Below are 22240 nucleotides of genomic sequence, written 5' to 3'. Positions count from 1 at the left end.
CCTTTTGGTTTAGCGTCAGCGTGTTTTCAACAAATAATGAAGTTGATTCTTGGTGATATGTCGAACATGTTATTCTTTCAAGATGATATTCTTATTTAGGGTAGCAGCAACTATGAACATGACACCACTTTGAGAAAAGTGTTAGAAAGATTATTTGATAAAGGTCTTACTGTTAACAAACAGAAGTGCAAAATTGGTGTGTCCTCAGTTACATATCTTGGCCATGTGATTTTGGGCGAGGGAATACAACCAAAGCTTGAGCTTGCTAAAAGCATAGTTGATGCACCTACTCCTTGTGATAAGGTACAAGTTAGATCCTTTCTCAGCTTAGCCAAATTTTATGCAAAATTCATTAAAGGATTTGCATCTGTTGTTGAACCAATTAGAAATTTGCTAAAGAAGGGAGCTCATTTTCAATGAAATGATGATCGCAGTGATGCTTTTGTTTCTATCAAAAATGCCATTAGTCAACTACCCAGTCTTGGCCATTTTGATTAAAAAAAAAACGCTGCTCACTACGGATGCTAGCTTATCGGGCCTCGGTGCTGTTCTCACCCAAGTTGATGCTGGAGTAGAAAAGGTTGTTGCACTTGCCTCTAGAGCATTAAAAAAATGAGCAACAGTATTCATGCATAGAAAGAGAAACACTTGCATTTGTGTGGGCTGTTAAACATTTTAAATTTTATCTTTGAGGTATTCCTTTTATTGTAAGATCCGATCATCGTCCACTTATTCATGTGTTTTCCTGTATGGAAAGTGTGAGATTAACCCCAGGATTGAAATGCTGGAGTGAAGGTTTGGAAGAATGTAATTTTCAAGTAAAACATCTTCCTGGTTCTTCCAACAAAACTGCTGATTGTTTGTCTAGATTACCCTTAGAAGTTCATGAAGACTTTGTTGATATTGAATCCCCATGTATTAGTTGGGTTAGAGAATCTGCAATCAGTCAAGAGGAAAGGATTCAAGTTAAATCTCATGATTCCTTTCTACCTCTCATCAACGATTTTGTAATTAAGGGTTGTCCTTCACAAAGCAAAGATATCGATCCTGATCTTATTCCCTTTTGGTCTGTTGGAGATGAGTTAACTCTGCTGCGTGACGATTTAACGCGTGGTGAAAGATTAATACCACCTTTTGATTTGAGGTCCAAATTAATTAATCTTGCACATGAGGGATACTTGGGAAGGAGTCTCACTAAGACGAGACTACGTGAAAAGTATTGGTGGCCAAATATGGATCATCAAGTTGAGCAAGTAGTCAAAGACTGTTTTCAATGCTCTTCAAATGACAAATCCAAAACTCTTAGTTCTGCTCCTCTGTCACCAGTTGAAATTCCAAGTCAGCCGTGGATGAAGCTGGGTTTGGACCTCATGGGCCCTTTTGAATTATTAACTCCTTCTGAAAGATTTGTGATTCTTTTAGTTGATTACACTTCTAAATGGGTCTCCACCAAATGTGTGAGTACAATTAACACTAAGGTTATTGTGGACTTTCTTAAAGATGAATTTGCGTGTGATGGTATTCCCAGATATCTTATTACAGATAATGGGGTACAATTTACCTCAAATGACATGGAAGATTTTCTAAATGACCTTGGAATTAAGTGTGGGCTGAAAATTTGTTCCGCTCGCATAATTTGCGGATTTTCTGTGATTTTGCGATCCGCGAATTTAGCAAAATCACAGAAAAATCCACGAATCCGCGAGCGGGACGAATTTTCCATGAAGCACTTACAGGGTTACAGCAGCGGGTGCCCAAGTTGAAGCTAATTTCTTTGTAACCATTTACAAAAGGGTTACAAAGAAATTAACTTCAACTTGGGCACCTGCTGTAACCCTGTAAGTGCTTCCTGAGCGGCGCCTCGTTGCCTACTTGCAACTATTCTCTGACCCTGTTCTGACCCTCGAAGCAGGGTCAGAGAATAGTTACAAGTAGGCAACGAGGCTTCTGTCCCAAAAATTAAACCACAGCAGGAAGCACTTACAGATACAAATAAAGCAGGTGCCCGAGTTGAAGCTCAAAGTCAGTAACGTTTTAATCAGCCCAAAACATTAGCACAGTCGAGGCTGGGCAAGTGTGCTTTAACCCCATATCTGTACATAGTGGTGGTGAGATGCACTCCGTTTGTTCCATTTTATACCATGCTTTGCTGATTCAAACTATACAGGCGTGCACGCTGGATCCGCGCTCCGCCCACTTGCGCTTGCAAAATCAGACGAACACAAGGGGGACCTTTTTCGATCCCACTCCAGCTGCACAGCCATCTTAACTGTCAAATGAATCCAATAAACCAATATGTATTCATATTCTTCGTTTTCTCCATATTTTTAACTTGATTAGCTTCCTCTTTTCCATTTGAAAATGGCGAAATGTACATTTCATGAATTTTCTGCCCTACCGTTGGGATGCACCCTTGAATAAAGGAGAAAAATTATCGGTTAATCATTGGTTAAATTGAACAGTCATCACACGCAAACAATGATTTTCAGCACAGGAGTTCTTCTTCCGAGTAACCATCATGAACATTTTATTAATACCAAACTGATTGTATGAAAAAAAAGGGGATGATTGAAAATCGGCTAGTTTAACATCATTTCAGAAAACATGGTGGATTTGTGACCGTCATCAAGTGTGACATAATTATATCCAGTTTACAGCTTTGGGTAGCGTAAAACACTGAGAATGATTCACTCAGAAGAGTATTTTGGGAAATGTAGTAGTAAGAGTGAACCCGTTCCGAGGGTCAGTGTGCTTCGAATCTAATTCCACACCGAGTTTTCTGTTTACTCTTGGGCATGTGATTACACACCGGAGGAGAGTGGGAGGGGTTGACAGATGATTAAGCAAGTTAAAAGAAGCAGAAACAGCCCACTTATGTAAAGATGTATTGGGACACTTGGTGAAACGCTGGCGCACTGAAGGGTGGGAGCCAAGCGAGTGGAGCTTTTTAGAATGCCATGACACGGTAAGCGCAATGGTAAATATTGCGGAAGTGAATAGTTGAAAGGGACAACATGGGGTAAAATGTAACTCTGTTAAAGTAATTTAAAGTGACTGTATGATAGCAAAGGTTTCACGTGGTTAAGGAATGTGATATTTACAGAAGAGGGGCGGTTTGAAAAGGACTAGAGTGTTTTGGCACATTTGATTAATGGACAATGATGGCAGCCGATAGTGAGAGGATGTTAGATAGTCTGTAGGATGTTTTGAAAGAAGGTTTTTTCAAAAATATGTTATAGGCTTTGTTCTTACATTGCAATCAGTAATTTATTGTTAAACTGATGGTTTTATTGATCTATTTTTTATAGATACCCCTGACGAAGGTTCTATACCGAAATGCATTGGGTTTTTAAAAAAATAAAGTCGTGTTGTGCGGAAACTACTCCTGTCTGCGAATATTTGTGTATGGAAATGGGTAAAATAAATCGATGAAAATGGAAAAGAGGAAGCTAATCAAGTTAAAAATATGGAGAAAACGAAGAATATGAATACATATTGGTTTATTGGATTCATTTGACAGTTAAGATGGCTGTGCAGCTGGAGTGGGATCGAAAAAGGTCCCCTTTGTGTTCGTTTAACCCCATATCTGCCATCGAAAATGAGCTGTAATACTTGAGGGAGGTCTTTGCATCCATGAGTTTCTCGAGCGTGATCCCCTTATAGTTCCTGTGAGGCTGCTTTCTCCTCACCTGCTGCCCTGCTCGCTCTCTGACCCTTTATACGCAAGAGGCATGTGAACACGCATAGAAGTCCCGCATCACACACTAGCGGTATCAAACGTCTTTCCGCCCTTTCCCAACTATGATGGACAGCTCACTCAAGGGACCTCGGCGCATTTTGGCGCAGTGGCAAAGTTACAGGCACACAGAGTCACTGAAGGCAAATCTTCTGGCCCTTTACGCAGCTGCAGTGTAGGAAAAGCAATATACATTTAACCAATTAGGTAGCACTTACTGATTAGCCAGTAGAAAGAACTCCAGTTGAGTATAGTGCAAGTGCAAAATAATCCGCAATTTCACAGGAAAATCGGCAAATTCGCTGATTTTTTTGCAATTTCGTGTGAATTCGCGGACCGCAGATCCGCATAATTCGCCCATACTTACTTGGAATAACTCATTTCAAAACAGTTCTTTATTCTCCACAAGCCAATGGTCTTGCAGAACGTATGAACCGAGTTGTAAAGAGTTGTGTACAGAGAGCCCTGGAAACAAAGTCTCCTCTTAAAGACATGTTAAGTGATACTTGGTGGGCTCATCGTACCACTGTGAATCACGTAATGAAAAATTCTCCTTTTCAGGTGTTGTTGGGCAGGCAAGCTCACTCAAAATAGAATCCTGGATGGTTATCTCCTCAAAATGTTGTTCCTTTCGAAAGGGAGGAGGTGGAGTCCAGGATTCAATCTTATCAGAGAAGGTATAAAGAACGGTATGATTTGAAGAATTCTGTAAAAGTCAAGCTATGGAATGTTGATGACATGGTTTTAGTCAAGAAACTGAGATTACATAAAAAGGGTGTCACTGAATACATGGGCCCTTTTATTATTACTTCTATTCACAAAAATGTTGTAACAATGCAGAATGTTTGTAAGTGGAATATGTCTAGACTTGTCAGATTCAATGGTGATATGTCCTCATTTTCTTCTGGTTCTGAATGTGGTTCTCATGACTCTGGCTTATCCATATCTAATGAGGGTACCACCAGAAGATTTCCTCGAAGATCACATCATGTTCCTACACTCTTTAAGGATTATGAGTTTAATGTATCATAATTCTTTGTCATGCTTATTGTCATTATCTTTCTTGTGGTTATTTTCCTTTTTATTAATTTCATTCATCCCCTCATTCATTACTTTCATTATGTCTTTAGTATAGGGGATGTGTTGTATTCATTGACTATACTTAGAATGGTCTTATGATAATATTCTGTTTTCTCCAGATTCCAGTCTCCATGGTAATGACTGCACTCAGGCAATTAGAGACTGAGAATTGGAGAGGCTGGCAGCAGTAGTTGGTGGTGCTATAAGAAATAAACTGGACTACCTACTTATACAGTGTTTGTCATATTTAACAGGCAGCTTTCACAGGACTTGAACCCATGACCTAAAAATGACCAATCTGTTCAAGTGATGTCCCTTCACTATACTGCTGAGGGAAGAGTGCAGGACGACAGAGCTGAAGCATAAAAATACTACTTCTTTATTAAATATGCCACTGCCTACTCGGTGAACATCATCTCTTGCAGAGGATTCACATTTTTTTCACAGAATTCTATATTACCACTACTTTAAAGGGTCTCCCATAGAATGCCCACTCTCCAGTCAAGTGCCCACGTTACCAGCAGATGCCCATTCATTCACCCATGGGATAGGACCTTCCCCACTTTCCTGGAGGATTCTCACTTCCCAGAGGATGCCCCAAACACCTTTTGTTCTAATGAGGGCAAATAATGGAAAGAGCTGGAGTACCCTTCTTCTGACAGCAGTGCAAAGAGATCTGTACCCAATTTTGCCTCTTACCTTGCTCTTCAATAGTGCCTGTTTGCTTCTCAAAATGAATGGCATTTAGGATATTGTGGCTCAAGTTATGAGTTAAATGGAGTGGTTCCTCTGGATGTGATTCAGCTCCTCTCAATTATAGGTGGCCCGGTGTCCCCACACTTGGACACAATGGACCCAGTATGAGCAGGCGGAATATCCACCTGGTAAAATCACTTTGGGATTGGTCTGCAAGTGAAGCCCTGCCCCGGTCCCAACCGCCTTCCTGATCTCCTTCCAAGTCATGAGTGGGCATGCGTTACCCACATCCTCTTCTTACCTCTTCAACCCTCCCCATCTTACTCCCCCCACCCACCAGCTGGCACCGGCCACCTCCCTCACATTTACAGCCTTCCCACAGCAGGTAGTAAAGGTAAGCATCAATTCACATAGAATTGTGAATTCCGTTCAGAATACCACCCACAAAAACATGGACCATGTAGTTATTCCCCATTCCATTGGGATGAACTCATAATAGCTATAGTTAAGTGTAGACATATCAACTGAATTATTAATTCCAGCCTTCCGGTACCTCAGTACCTAACTACATTTAAATCGAAATTGGGGCCAATGGCTTGTTCTCAAAATGGACCCTGATTTGCCTGACTGATCTGGAGATTTTTCAACATTAGTCAGATGTAACCCCACACTGAGACTTAGGGATGCAAGACTTTTGAGAATGCCTGGCTCTACAAAGTTCTATTTGTGAAACTATTTCAAAACTTCTGCAAACGTGGCCTGATTGCACACTTGCAGCCACCCAGCACAAAGTTCTGAAACATTTACAGAAAAGTCTCAAGTAATGCTGGTGTGTGTGTATGTATACCCGAGTGTTAATTTATGAAAGGAATGGGTTGTGCTTTGCCTACTTTTGGTATAATTCTGGCTTTGTCTTATTGGCATTTACTCTGGGCATAGTGCACGCACCCATTGCGTGATGGTGCCCAGATGGGTGCCATTAAAGCTGGCCCTGGAACAATGGAAGCAATTCATGACATATTCTGGACATCCATGGCGTCACCATGCCCACCAGATGTAATTCTAGCCATAGGATAATAGTGGTAAATGTTAGCCCAATTAGCATCTATGGGATCATATGGTGACATGTGAGCAAGGAAGGCATCTGGCATTCAATTGTGACGTCAGCAAGGAAAGCGGAATCTCTCCATGAGTTGTGTTAGACCTGTCGGCCTTTGGTGGTCTTTTCCCCAAATTTTTGCCTTTTCCTCTCCTGTGTGCTGACATTTTTTTTTGGGTGAGTAGCGTAATTTTGTCTCCACCCTCACATGTCACAAATACGCAATATGTATGCATTTAGCACTACATATTCAGAGTGATTTAACGTTAATGTAAAGTTTTGCACCTAATTTCAGTACTGAAGTGCATTCGCTTCAAGATTAGGAATTCATATATACTGTGTGCCTTAACCTTATTAAAATGATATATACTCCTTAGACACTTGATGAAACCATCCTCACACTATTAAAATGTATTTACTTTGGAAACAAGAAAGTTTTCAATAATGTCTTCGTATTGGTATTAATAATTCAGTTCTTCATCATACTTTTATTCAGGCATTGAAAATTACTTTACGTTTACGTAAAGTGCAATGTGAATCTAATGCCGAATCTATGTACTTACATGTGTTATTTGTTTGTACTTGTATGTACAAACAACATGCATTACTGGGAACCATTGAATAAGATGCTTAACTTGATGTAACTAGGCTGGATTTCTTTTTCCATAAAGTACAGTTTTTCCAATTCTGCTTACGTGTCTTTTCCTTGCAGGTGCATTCACATGTTTTGTTAGTTTGATAATAGATGTAACACTGTATTTGCAATCGCAAGCCTGAGAAGAAAACCTTCTGGGTTGTTATCCCACCCTCGTTGCCAGTGTGAAATTCTATAAAAATAAGATGACTCTGCTGTAGCTGTATCCAAGTTCCAGGTTTATTCTTAGGACATAGTTGCAAGAGATGAAGTAGGATAAACAGTATACTAATCCAGATAATCAAGTACAGCATAGTAAGGCCCACCGGGAGCAGAAACCCTGCTCCTCAGCCTCATGCATAAACTGACAAATACCCTTAAACATACACAGAGGGAACATTCCATGACATCACAGAGACTGGCTGAGCAGCAAAGTCCAGACACAAAGAAAGGATAGAGTACAGAAGAAGGCAAGATACCACAAGAGGCTAAATTAGACAAGTACTACCAGCTCTCTTTGTGGTAGTGTGGGTGAGCAGTTAGGCTTATCCAGCGGGTGTGTTAAGCATTTATTGTATTTACTAAATCAAGAACTGATTACACGCACTCAGAGACAGAATCCAGACCAATTGGGTAAGCATAAATAAGGTATACTTATGTTTTATTTCTAGAACCAAGCAGGACTTGGTACAGGTAGGTAAATGTAATTGCAAATGTAAAACTTTACAAAGTAAAGCAATCGGGAATGTATTTGCAATTGTTACAGGTTTGAATATGCATATAAAACACCTTAAATTACACAGTAATTACTTTTGATTACTTTTGCGTTACTTTTGGATTACATTGACTACTCTGTGTGATATGCCTGGATATCACACCATTGATCCTACAATACAAATGTAAGTAAGACTTTTTAACGTTTACAATATAGTTACTTTTCTTTCATACAAAAGTTAGCTTGCCATCATTTTTAGGAACAAAACATTACAGCATTGGTTCCTAAGGGTAAAAGATGGTTATTGGTTTGCAGGTAAGTAAACCAACTGCAAGAATAGTTTTGGGGGTAAGATCCAAGGTTCCCAAAGGTTCAAGTGGCCACTCAGATTGTACCACTAGCTGCACTGGGGCTGCCAGGTGCAGAGTGCAGGGCCCCGATGTTCGATCAGGGTCTGCTTACGAGCACGCCGCTCAGGTGTGGATAAGTCTTTGTTGAGCAAATCAAGTGCTCATGGGAGACAGAGTCTGTAAGGTGAGTGCAGGGCAGGTCATCTAGGCTCTAGGGGTCTGCTAGACTTACCAGGGTTTCCGCTGTAGGCAGATCAGTGTTGGGACAGGCCGGTAGTGCTGGGGCCAAAGCAGTTGGTGTCCTCTTCTTCCGGGGTCAGCAAGACTCTTCAGTCCTCCTCAAATCTGAGGAGGCAAGATTTGGGGTCACCCCTAAATACTACATTTAGGGGTGTTACAGGGGTTGTGCAGGTCAGGACCAATGCGTCCCTTCCTTGGGGTGAGTACACCCCCTAGTATGCCACCCTACAGTGGGAGGAGGGCATGAGCCTCTTCCTAATTGGTTGGGTCCCCTCAACTCCAAGATTGAGGAGACTGAGATGTGTGTTTCACCTCACCCCCCCGGCATACCTCTCCTAGTAGCTCGGTTTTCCAGCTGATTCTCCTGCCCAAAGTGGGGGGTCAGAACCGATGGGAGCCAGTTTCCAGGGGCAGCAAAAGCCAGGGACAGCTTACAAGGGAAGCAGGCCTTTGAAGCTGCCCCTCTCATGGACCCGGTCCATCCTGGGGGGGAGGAGGGGGCATGACACCTCTTCACAGGATGGGCTTTGTTTCTGGACCCAGAGAGCGGGGGCTCTCTACCCAGGGGTCTAGAAACCTGTCTGATGGTGGCAAATGGCAGTTAGCCATTCAGGGACCACACCAGGGCTGGTCATTTTTCAGTTGGCATCTCTAAGATGCCCTCTGTGTGCATTTTATAATAAATCCAGCACTGGCATTAGTGTGGGTTTAATGTGCTGAGAAGTTTGCTACCAAACTTCCCACTTTTCAGTAAAGCCATTATGGAGCTGTGGAGTTTGTAATGACCAACTCCCAAACCATACACTCTTTATGGCTTTACTGCACTTACAATGTCTAAGAATGGACTTAGACACTGTGGAAATACTGTGCTCATTCAACTGTATGCTCACCTGTGTTCTAGTGCACCCTGCTAGTGGGGTGGCTTACCTAGGCCACAGCCAATAGGTTGCAGGCATGGCACACAGGGGTTTGTGCCATGTCCACTCTTCACTTTTCTCTGCATCAAAACACGCAACTGTAATTGAAGTGTGAGGGTGTTAAGACACAGGGCCACTAAGGGTGGCAAAATAGGTGCTGCAGCCCTTAGAGTCCTTCCCGGGTCACAATGTCCTAGGTACCCATGATACCTTTTACAAGGGGCTTACCTGTGGCCAGAGATGTGCCAATTGGGGGTACAAAGCTGTGGGAAGGAATACAGGTCCTGGGTACCTGATTGGCAGGGACCCAGGGCACACCAAGTCAAAGTGCATCATGTGTCAGGCAAAAGGTTGAGTGCAACCATGCAAAAAGGGGCACTTTCCTACACCTATCCCTTGAAGATTCCTGACCAAACTTTGTAAATTCTGACACCTTCCTACATACTTCCCACATTTTTCTCTTTTCTTGTATTTTTCTGACTCTTTTAGATCATTTTAAACTTAACCATCCTCATTAGCTTTATACTCTAAATTAGATCATTTTAGATATTACTCATGTTTAAGAAAGAAGATTGAATACTCTTCTCTGAGCATTAGATTCTGCTGTTAATTCTTTGTATTGCTGTAATTGAACTTCTTGTTTCTCTCACACTGATGCACATGAACTTCTTCAGGAGGTTTGGCCATCCAGTTGTTATTCTGTACCTACACAGCATGGTAGTGAGATGTATTTACATTAAACTGACTGCTAAATTGTAATAAAACTTCCTGGCTTTATTTACTGATTCCTGGCCCTTGCTGTGTAGCCAGATGGGTTGCACTGTTAATTATATGTATTTGACAATGGGCTAACTCCCTTCACCTCTCAGTCCCATAAAAAAAACCATCGGATAGCCAATGGTAAGAGGGTTGGCCCAGCTCTTGATCAGTACTCTACTGTAGCATCCTCCTCAGCCTAGATACAAGCAAATGATCCCAACACATGGGGATTGGCATTGCACGTCTTTATTAATCAGTGTGTAACCGTCAAAAGAACATTCTGCATTATGAATTTGTTCACCACAGCCAAGCACTTGCGTCGCTGTTATACGGAGTCTGTCAGGAACCTGAAGGGGCTCATCATCTCTAACTCACAAGGCACTACATTTCCCCTTTTGCTAAATGAAAAGTACAAATAATACGTCTACACATTACAACTCTTCAATAAGTAGTTTTGGTGCTCGAATCAATCGCCCATATCTTGTCATGTGAGGCTGCCGAGATACAGAAGAAGTGTCCATGGCTGGCACTGGCAACAGAGACACTGGTACTGATTTTCAGGTGGCTAAGTCTAACTTCTCGCATCAGGAGTTGCTGAATATCGAGGCAAGTGCTTGAAATGCAATGAATCCTGCATAATGGACTTTCCAGGACAGTGAGCAATCACCATGTGTTCTTTACTAGTCACAAACCTCAGTGGTTCAGCATGAAAAGGAGCATCAGACTTGATTTTTCCATTTCTGCCTGACAATGGCTTGGTCTCTTCTTTTGAACACAGTGAAACAAGCTCAGTGGCGTCTGTCCGCAGACGTTTCATTTTGCATTTGTGAGACGAATCAGAAGTGCGAAGTTCATCAAGGTCAATTTCAGTGGTCCATTGTGGCAATTCGCTCTCCATGGCTCTCCCAAACATTAGGGTGGCAGGGTCCACCAGTTGTACAATGGAGAGTTGACCTGTATACACGAAGCGTAGACTGAAGAACTGATTTGAGTTCAAGCTTTTCCCGCCCAGTGCACTGAATGGTCTTGAGGGTGCTCATAAATCTCTCAATAACACAATTCACCTGTGGCCAGAGAGGTGTGGTTTTCCGATGCTTATCATTTGATGAGTAAGAAAATCTTTATATTATCGGCTATTGAAAGTCGGGCCATTGTCAGATTTGAAAATCGAGGAAACACCCTATGTTGAAAACATTATTTCTAATTTCTCAGTTACTCTGTCATGAGTAGTTGATGACAGATCTTTTACAAAGGGGAAAATGGGAATATTCATCAACATTTAGTAGTAGATGATGTCTATAGTCAAGGGATCCATAGAAATAAATTGCAATCTTCTCCCATTCATGCTTTGGAACATTAGACGTGTTTAAAGGATGCAGGGTTATTTTGGATGACATGCAAATGTGCAAATGCCATGTCCTTAACTCTTTTTCAACTCTTTCATCAAAGCGAGGCACCCACACTCAGTCCCGTAGAGCTAGTTTAGTAGCAACAACTCCACAATGTCCCTCATAGGCCAGTTCAATGATTTGTTATCTCAGACTCTCAGGTAAGACAATTCTCAGCCCTCATAAGATGATGCCTTCTGGGATAACTGAAAATTCTTACTACACATTTAAAAATATCTTGTATTCAAGGTCAATATGAAGAGATTGAGTATGTTTTTGCCACGATTGATGTGCAATAATGTCTTTGAGTACTAGCAAATCTCTTTCAGTGCTCGTGGCAGCAATGATTTGTTCTACTGATATGGCAGCAGAGGTGCTGGATTTCACAATGAAGATAACATAAGCATCAGCCGCTTTAGAAGAGGTGCCATGTCACAGCATTGGTACACATGAGAAGTAGTCAGCAGGGTTTTAATATTTTCCTGAGCGATGTACAAGTGTATAATCATATTCTTGCAGTCGCAACCCTCACCACTCAATGGGCGGACGAATCCTGGCTTTAGGATTCCAAAAAATGGTTAATAATGCCTGGTGGTTGGTGACAATCGTGAAACCCTTTCCATACAGAAAACATGAAAATGCTCACTAGCCCACACCACAGCGAGGCTTTCTTTTTCAGGTTGTGAACAGGCATGTTCCATCAATGACAAACTCTGGCTGGCATAAGCCACAATGTATCTTGGAGCATTGGGATGTCCAGTGTGCTGAGCACGGATGATACACAACCCCACTGGGCTTGCATCAACAACAACTTCTGTCGGCAATTTCAGGTCAAAATATGCCATTTCAATGGCATTCTCAATTGCATGCTTGATTTTCTTGAAGCTTTGTTCACGTTTATATGACCATCAAAGTGGAACATTTTGTTTTGTTAAGTTTCGCAATGGGGCACTTATAGTGACAAAGTCACATATATACCTTGAATAGTAATTAGCCATATCAAGGAAGGATCACAGCATAGTTACATATTGTGGGGGAGAAGTGAATGACAAATATTGCACTTTATTTGGACCTGGAGTCATTCCCCCATCAGAAAAGATATGACCAAAGAGCTTGTGCTTTGTTTTATGAAACCCAAACTTCGCAACATTTAAAGTGAGACCTGTATCTGCAAGTATACAACACACTTGTGGTAGAGCTTTATCATAATCCTTTCTTGTGGCCCCAAAAACTAGTATGTCATCACTGAAATTGAAAGCATTTGTGACGGGCTGTGTGTTGTGACGAATGACATCTTGAGAGAGTTCTGTAGCTGATGACACTGCAAAACGTAGCCTTTTATATCTAAATGAACAAACATTAGTCCGAAAGGTAGTAATGTACTTACAATTTTCTTCTAGTTCGAGTTGGTGATACCCTTTTTTCAAGTCAAGGTGGGAAAAGACTTTAGCTCCATTCAGCTGTGTAATCATGTCAGCAATGTGTGGTACTTAATGTAATTTTCTTTCAATTGCCTTGTTTCCTTGGCTCATATCAACGCAGATGCACACAGTTCCTCCACTATCCTTCTTCAGCAGTACCAATATGGGTGATACCCACAGCATCAGAGCAGTGGATAACTCAATAATGTCATGTTTAAATAATGTCTCAATGTCTTTCTCAACAGCCTCTTCTAAATGAAATGCAATTTGACGAAGTTGTTTTGCAACAGGAAGGATTTCCTAAATTACGTGAAGTATAACTTTCATTGTCTGAAGCCTTCCTAGTCCATGAAACAAGGATGGAAACTGATTCCCTATCTCATGATAGGCATTGACGTTGTAATTTACAGAACTCAGCCCCATGTCAGCAGCAGTGTTGAAAATTAGTAAATATGCACTTGAGGAAGAGCCTTGCAGGACATGAATTAGTGCTTCTACTTTCATCTTTTTATGTTTTACAGTTGCTATGAATTAACCTTGACTTTGCAATGGTGTAGAAGCTGGCTACCTATACACTTTGGTTTCCAACACAATTAAACAGGGCACTGGAGACAGTTCATTGTACTTTTTTGCTGCCATAATGTTTTTCTACTATCCACTGTCTATGATAAAAGGTATGGAGCACCCATTCACTCTCAGTGTGATTTTGGGACAGTGTCCAAATGAATTATGCACTTTCACTTTTCGAACTAACTTCGACAGGCATTCTTGCTTGCAAAAAGCTAATCCTACATGCACACATCGTAAAGCAGTCAACATTGACATCACACACCCATCTTCCTCACTGTCGCTTGACAATGACGAACTTTTAGATGAGGAATTTGACAACAATCAATGTCAGTCAGTTTCTCCTTGCCTCAACTGATGTTGCCGCTTGGCCTTGTGGGCATGGTTGAAACGTCTCTGGAACATTCTGGTATCCACTTTGTTTTCTCGATGTGACGCACTTGATCTTTCCTCCATTTTGTTTTCTTGACGTGATGCACTCGATCTTTCCCTTGCTTTGCAAACTGTTACAAAATGGTGCTCTTCTCCACAGCTTTTGCATATCTGCCAAATGACGGGACATTTACCTACATGTGAAAAGGAAAATCCACATTAAAAAACACAACCTCTTTTTCGTTGAAGATATTACTTTATGGCATTCTAACTTCTGTTTCGGCTTACATTTCAAACTGAGTGCTGATTCATTTTGGGCCGTTCCAGACTCCATGTTTGCTTCTTGTCTGTCAGCTCTTTCTTCCGCTCTAGCAGCCATGAGTACTCACTCCAAACTGAGTGTCTCTTTCAGCATTTGTTGTATGAAGGAGTCAGAAAGACATCCATATTACTCTGGGACGCATGGCGCCTTCATCATTGAACTCGTTGAACTTGCAATGCTTGATGAGCAATCCAAGTCTTTTTACAAACGTATCCATTGTTTCACCTGCTTTCTGCCTTTTTTGGTTGGAAACGTACCTTTCGTAGTCGACATTTGGCATTGGCTTGAGATTGCTATTCAGCACCTCTTTGATTTGACGGTATGTCACTTCACTACTGTGTGGTATTTTCTTCATCACTTTTTTTATCCCTACACCCTCCAAATTTTTCAGATATTTGATGATCTTCTTGAAATGTACTTCTTCCAGCACCTCAGTAAAATCATCAAAGGTTTCGATCCAGGAAGTCTATTGGTTGATATATTTTGCTTTTTTGCAGTATCTAAGGGAGACAGTGGTTTCAAGATGCCGTATTTGACTCTCTTTTCAGCAGACATTGAAAAAGAAAATTTCACTATTCCGACCGCCGCTCATGGCCTTTCAGTCAGTCCAATGTGATTCACCAGCCTCGTAAGCACAACCCCGTACTTCTGCTTGGGTTTTAGTGTCTAGTGCTGAAGTTGTATGGCACTCTTTACTCAGGTTTTGGTAAGCGTGATCGTATTCTCTATATATCTGGTTATCGCCACCTCTAATACTTCTCTGCATTTATCTTCTTCTGCTCACAGCATTCTCTTACACCTGGCTGTAGAAGCTTGTTGCACTTTCCCGTAGCCTTTAGCATTTCTTTGTGTTAGAAATATTTCCACTTTTAGCGATTTCTTGCACTTGGCTATCACTGCCTTTAGCCCTTCTCTGTATCTGTTCTTGATGCCTTTAGCATAGTCATACGATATGAATGAAGGCTCTGTGTTTGGATTTGCCTCAGTATTTCTTGTCTCGACTTTACCTGCAAGTGTCTAGCTGACGACAAACAAAAGTTTCTGGAAGGCCTTCACTTTTTTCACAGGCCTTGTACTTGTTTGAGTGGTGCTTTGACTCAACATACGCAAACAGTCAATTTTCACTCTGAGGCGCACGTGGCATGCAGAAGTAGTTTGCTGGGGAACTCTCCGGGAGAACACTATCAGTTCTTCGGGTTGTGGGGTTAACGTAATCCCCCCTCTTAAATAGTTGTAGTATCCTGCCCAGCCAAGGTACATGCAAATGATCACACCACACATGGAGCTTGGTATTATACTTCTTTATTTATCTGCATGTAACCATTACCAGACCATTCTACATCAGGAATTCTTACATCACACCCAAGCACTTATGTCACTGTTCTACGGAGTCCGTCAGGAAATAAAAGTGTCCCATCATCTCTAACTCATAAGACTATACATTTACCACTGATAACCAACACTAAACTGCCGGTGCTCTCTCCGTTACACATGGTAAAATTGTCTTGCACTCAATTGGTACATTTAATTTAGTTAGACATCATTACTAGAGTGGTACTACATGTACCCAGGGCCTGTAAATTAAAAGCTACTAATGGGCTTGCAGCACATATTGTGCCACCCACTTAAATGGCCCTTCAAAACATTTATCAGGCCTACCATTGCAACCTGCGTGCAGTTTTAAACTGCCAATTTGACTTAGGAAAATAGCCCTAATGCCAAGCGTTTAATGCATATTTCACCCTTAAGGTAGGCCCTAAACAGCTCTTAGGGCAGAGTGCAGTGAATTCAAAACGTTGGACATGTACATTTCTGTTCTACATACCCAATTTCATAACATGAATTCCCAAGACCCAGTGATGATTTTTAAGTGGGGTCAAGAAAACTGTTTGGACATGAATGATAATAGTGTCAAAAGTTGGACTGACCTATAGAGCATTCTCGCATTCTAGCACTGTCAGAAGGGTTGGCTTAAAAAGTCCAGTATGTGTGAACTTTATTTTGGGAAAGTTTTGTACATGAGATAATTACACATTGTTACACAGCTTTAACACTTGCTGGAGACTGGATAAAGACACAATAGAATCTTGCCATTGCATGGCTGGAAAGGACAGATGGAATACTGCTAAATGTTCATCCCACCGTGAAAGAGAAGCTATAGATATTTAGGCCAATGGAAAGCCACAGGGCTCCAACTGCCTCACTGCACATTTTTATCAAATACATGCTGATTTTCTGGCCCCAGGACTGTTGGGAGTGTATGAAGAAGCTTTACACTGCAGGAAATGCTGGAGACAACCATTAACAACCGTACTACAGTCTGAGAAAGACCTAAATTGACTAAATCGCATAGGCTACTCTCACTGTTAAACCTAGATAGGAAACAATGGCCACAGTGACAGCAAATTGACTTTGGTCTACGATTAAAGACTTTGTACTACCTGATCAGACAGGGTTTATGCGGGCCAACTCCAAAGCCCTTACTTAATTTAATATAAGTGTGCTGTTTGCGTTCATGAATATAGTGGAGCCTCTCCTCCAGTGATAGGGATTTTTATGGATGTCGAAAAGGCATTTAATTATCTTGAATGGTCCTTTCTAATCATGGTGCTGGATGGAGAGGGTGGGATTTGAGGCCTTTATGATTTGACTGACACATGTTCCATGCTCCCATGGGAACCATCGGAGTTTATCCTACTGACAAAGGTAGTGGATTCGGAATATGGCACAGCCTGGCTATCTATCGCATCTATGTCGCTAATCTAACAACACCAGACCCCCAGTGAACATACTGGCAATGAAGCTATGTGAAGAGCACGTAGGAGTACTATGGCATGTACGGAAATGGCATATTGTTGCCTCCAACTGCAGTATTAAGTCATGAACTATAGGCAAAAATTAATGCATTTGAATTATCTTCTCAGACTGCACTATACCCCGTTGCTACTCCATAGGTTGCCTCTACTAGGCACACAAATGCCCTAGATGTCATGCTATATGCTAATAATGTCATGGTTTTTGCTAATTTGCTACACCTGGCCTGGAATTGTCTGCCTATACAGAAATTCTGGGACAATGCATTAACTATTGTTACAAGAGTTGTTAGGGCACATTGAATGCTCACCAGATGTGGCCTTAACGGGATATATATATATATAAAAATAAATCTGAAGGTGTACGAGAATTGACTGCACTCATATTGTGACCAATAAAGAGGGAGATAATAATGCATTGGATGCAGGACTCCGTGCTGGTAATGTCTAGTAGGCTTTGAAACAAGTAAATAAGCTGAGCTTGAGCAATTGAGCTGTAAGGGAAAAAATACATATTACGGTATGATAGTGTTACCTGTATATACCTCACGACAATCGAAAATGTAAACAATATTTAAGAAAATGTCTTACGTAAGATTGATAAGATTTGTATGGAAGCTATTGTGTACGGTTTCGCTGTACGATTTAACATTATTAAAAACATGTTCAAGAAAAAAGTGTATATAAATATATTTCCATTGATTGCCTCCACAGCATACCCCAAGATATGTCACTCGCTCGCCAACCTCACGCGACAAGGAAGACAGCAGCCTGGCTCAGGTATTCAATCCACTTTATTTCAAATTATCTCATGGGTGCATATATATATATATATATCCAGACATAGAGTTTAAGCCTCGAAAGGAAGAAGCCACAAGATCGGTATTTTTGGATCCATTTCTTTATGAGAGCAGCAGCCAGCAGGAGATGCAGACAAACATTCACCATCTGAGTCTACAGCCAGACCGGTTTCGGGATAACGATCCCTTCTTCAATGGCATCCATTTGTAATGATGATGTGGAGTGCACTAGCAACTATTCTGCTGCAGAGGTAAGGGACCTCTGCAGTAAGCTACCCGCATCAACATCTTGACCCTCAACATCGAAAGAACCAACTCCATCGGGTTCAGAGGCAACAGAGACAATGCCTATCATACAACCAAAATTTAACGATTTTAAAATCATGTGCAAATATTGTGGAAAGTTACCTTGCTATGGTGAGCAAAGTATAAAACTTATCATCTGTGCTGGGTATAACCATAAGTGCCCGAAAAATCCCTAATTTTTTCTGGTTTTTTTTTGCTCCAGTTGAGCCATTTCCAATTCCCTGTTTTTTGTTTCTCCCCATAAAAAATACAAAAAAATATATAAAACTGTTCAGAAAACCCCAAAAAAGTAAAAAATGTTCAAAAAAACAATAAAAAAATATAAAACAACAAAAAGAAGAAAAAAACAGTTCTTTTTAGAACTACCTCCAATTTTTAAAAAAAGACTACATTTTTTAAAAACTCTGTCATTCTTTTTTCCCCATGGTACGCTCCCCGGTACGCTCCCCGGTGCGCGTACCGGGCGCTCCCCCGTGCAAATCAAAAAAAAAAAGTACTTTTTTTTTTGCCCCGCGGGGCCCTCTTATGGCCCCCACATCAATCCTAGGGGGTCAGGGGGGGTCTACCCTGCCCCCTTTTGGTCATTTCCCCCTTTGTTTTTGCCACCTCTTGTGTCTCGATCCTACCGAGACACAAGATGGCGGCCGCTCCGGACTGTTTCGAATGTTTACAGACACCCGAGAGCCAATCCGATTTCCGTGGGCAAGTCGCGTAGCGCGCTCTGTGCGCTCCCCGGTGCGCGTACCGGGGCGCGCTTACAGATATATATATTTTTTGGAACCTAAATTACTTAAAATCCTCTGGAGCACATTTCTTGAGACCTAGCAAAGGCACATCGGGCTACCAGTCCCTACAATTTTGCCAAGTTTGGTGGAAATCCATTCAGCCGTTCGGGCTAAAAGTGAGGTTGACCGCCCTATGGAAATTAACATGGAGAAAACACGTTTTGGGAACCCCCTTTTATCTCTGCCCCCGCTTGACGAATCCCCCCCAAACTTTCAAGGAAGGACCGGACCTCCGCGAGGCAAATTTGAGGACATTTTCAGGCAGATTCGTCAACCGGCGCCAAAGTTATTCACAATAGAATTTTGAGATTTTGCATTGAAAAAAATCCTAACTATAACTACCTACTGGTGACCGCCAGTAGGTAATACACACATATATATATATACATATTACAGAGTGTTTGATTCTTTACAAAAAAGTCTACTGAGTACCGCGGTAATACATACAAATTACAACTCTACCTAAAGAAAATGTAAAAAACAATAAAATTTGTCCAAAAATATAATAATGCACTGTATTACACTAGATTTCACTAATATACTGTACTACAGTGTAAACACAAGGAGATGATGGACAGAGCGCTGAAACTTTTCAGACACTAACCCCCAGTTACAGATCTGTGTTGAATCCATCATCGTTCTTTAGCTCACTTCGACACCCCAGTTAGGCCCAGCCATATGTAAATCAGTCTTGACCCTGTGCCTCATGAGGAAAAGTTCAGCCCGAACTGCCAGGCCAGGTCCCTCCTGGACCGGATCAAGCATCCTGGGATCGGTTTCGGGGTAACACCCCTCATTTTTATAGTTTCTTTACCAATGCAGTACTTTTTAGGTACTATTATGGCACTCCATAAACTTTTTCATATATGTAGAAGAATATAAATACATTTCCCTACCTATTACCACTTTAAGTAAGAGATAATAAGTAGGGAATAACAATAACACCTATTACTTCCCTATATCCCTAAGGCCCTAACCCAGAACACAGCCTACATGGGGTAAAAACAACATGCCTACCTTTTCCTTTTGGAAAGGCAGCCATTAGCTAATCAAATATGCCTTGTCATTGGCATATACCGTGGTATACTCCAAAAATACCATGATATACTGTGGCCCAACATATAACTAAGGGCCATGTTTATCATTGTATTGAGTTGTCCTTGCATCACATATGGTTTTATAAGAATAATGCAATACCTAAGTCAGATTCACCAAGCAACACAATGCCAACATGTGTCGCCCTATGTTGCTTGGTAAAACGAAACGAAAAGCACTGCAAATCACTGCTTTGCGTTTCTCTGTTCTGAGAAAGCATTCCATGCCTCAAGCATGGCAAGGATATGCCATATCTTGATCGATATGGCACATTCCTGCCCTCTCCCACTCCAAGCCACGCAGCGTGGCAATGTGTTTTGCAGTGTTGCATTGAGTAACATTTTAATAAAGCTGCCCCTATGTCTTTTGTAACTTCAACACTACAAAACCATTTTAGATCTACTACAAACCTTAACCATTCCACCCCATATTCTGTATTCCTGTTAACTTCCGTCTACATCTGTTCAGCTATGTTCACACTACATCCATTTCAGCTACACTCTACAGCACAACAAACAGTTCTACTCCACTATATGACATGATACTCCACTCTACAAAACGCCACTCAACTCTATGACAGTCCATTGCACTCTATGACAGTCCATGCCACTCCACTCTACGACATGCCATGCCTTGCCTTGCTGCAGCACTCCACTCTACGACACAACACTCCACCCAAACATTTGTCACACGACTGTACGACATGCCACTCCACGCTGTGACATGCCACTCCACTGTATGAGATACCACTACACTCTACCAAATGCAACACCACTCTACAACATGCCATTCTACTGTAAGACACTGTACCACACACCACTCTACTCTACACTGCTCCACTCTACTGTACAACACAACACTCTATTCTACATCACTCCACTGTACAACATGCCACTTAACTCTACGACAGTCCACTCCACTCTAGACCACTCCACTGTCTGCTATGCGATTCTATAAAACTCCACTCTACACCACTCCAGTCTACTCCATTCCGCTATACCCCACTCCACTCTAGGCTATTTCACTGTAAGCAACGCAACTCTATACAACTCTTCTCTACTCTGTTTCACTGTAAGGGACTCCATTGTACGCCACTCCACCGACCGCGGTCGGTAGTGGGAGTACCTGACGGGCGGTGACGTGGGGAGGGGGAGGGCAGGGTGGGAGGTAGTAAACTATGGATTACAGAGGTTTACAGGTAAGTACACATATAAATAAATAAAACAAATTTCATTTGGTACACTGCATCCCCAAATGCAATGCAGTGTGCACAACAAAATTTGTTTTTATTTATTTATATGTTTACTTACTTTTAAACCTCCGTAATCCATAGTTTACTACCCCCCACCCTGCCCCTCCAGTTCCCCATGTCACCGCCTGGCAGGTACTCCTACTACCGACCACGGCTGCACTCCACTGTATGCTATTACACTGCACACCACTCCACTTTATGCCAATCCACTGTGCGCTATTCCACTCTACTCCACTCAACTGTATGCTCCTCCAATGTACACCACCACTCCATTGTACGGCACTCCACTCTACGCTATACCACTGTAGGCACCTCCACTCTACGCCCCCACTCTATACTATGCCACTCTATGACACTCCCCTCTTCCACCACTCCACTGTACGCCACTCCAGTGTATGCTATTCCCCTCTACGCCACTCCACTCTAAGCTGCTGCACTTCACTCTACAGTATTCCACTCTCTGGTACTCCACTCTACTGGATGACACAGTTCTCTACTCAATAGCTCTCCAGTACATGCCACTCCACTGTACACCACTCCACTCTACTCCGTGACATGCCACTCCACTGTAAGCCACCCCACTCCACCCACTCCACTGTATGGTATTTCACACTATGCTACTCCACTTTACGCCAATCCACTCATCACCACTTCACTCTACACCACTCTAGTGCATGCCACTTCACTCTATTCTGGTCCACTTTATGCCACTGCACTCTATACCTTTCCAGTCTAAACCAATCCAATGTACAGCACTCCACTCTCCTGTACAACACACCACTCCATTCTACACCACTCCACTGTGCAACACGCCGCTCAACTTTACGACAGTCTACTCCACTCTACGCTACTCCACTGTATGCTATTCCACTCTATGACACTCCACTCTACAC

General features: G+C 41.9%; 1 protein-coding gene across 1 annotated transcript in view; it reads left to right on the top strand.

The window, feature by feature from the left end:
- Positions 1 to 22240, top strand: part of LOC147734674 (estradiol 17 beta-dehydrogenase 5-like) — a 399626-nt gene that overhangs the window by 9679 nt on the left and 367707 nt on the right. The window contains exon 2 of the mRNA XM_086952968.1: positions 17824 to 17889. Within this exon, the coding sequence (XP_086809094.1) occupies positions 17824 to 17889 (66 nt within the window). The remainder of the gene's footprint in view (positions 1 to 17823; positions 17890 to 22240) is intronic.

This window comes from Lissotriton vulgaris, chromosome 1_2 (genome assembly GCF_964263255.1).
Source record: "Lissotriton vulgaris chromosome 1_2, aLisVul1.2, whole genome shotgun sequence".
Taxonomy (NCBI): domain Eukaryota; kingdom Metazoa; phylum Chordata; class Amphibia; order Caudata; family Salamandridae; genus Lissotriton; species Lissotriton vulgaris.
This window is presented reverse-complemented; position numbering and strand designations above follow the sequence as displayed.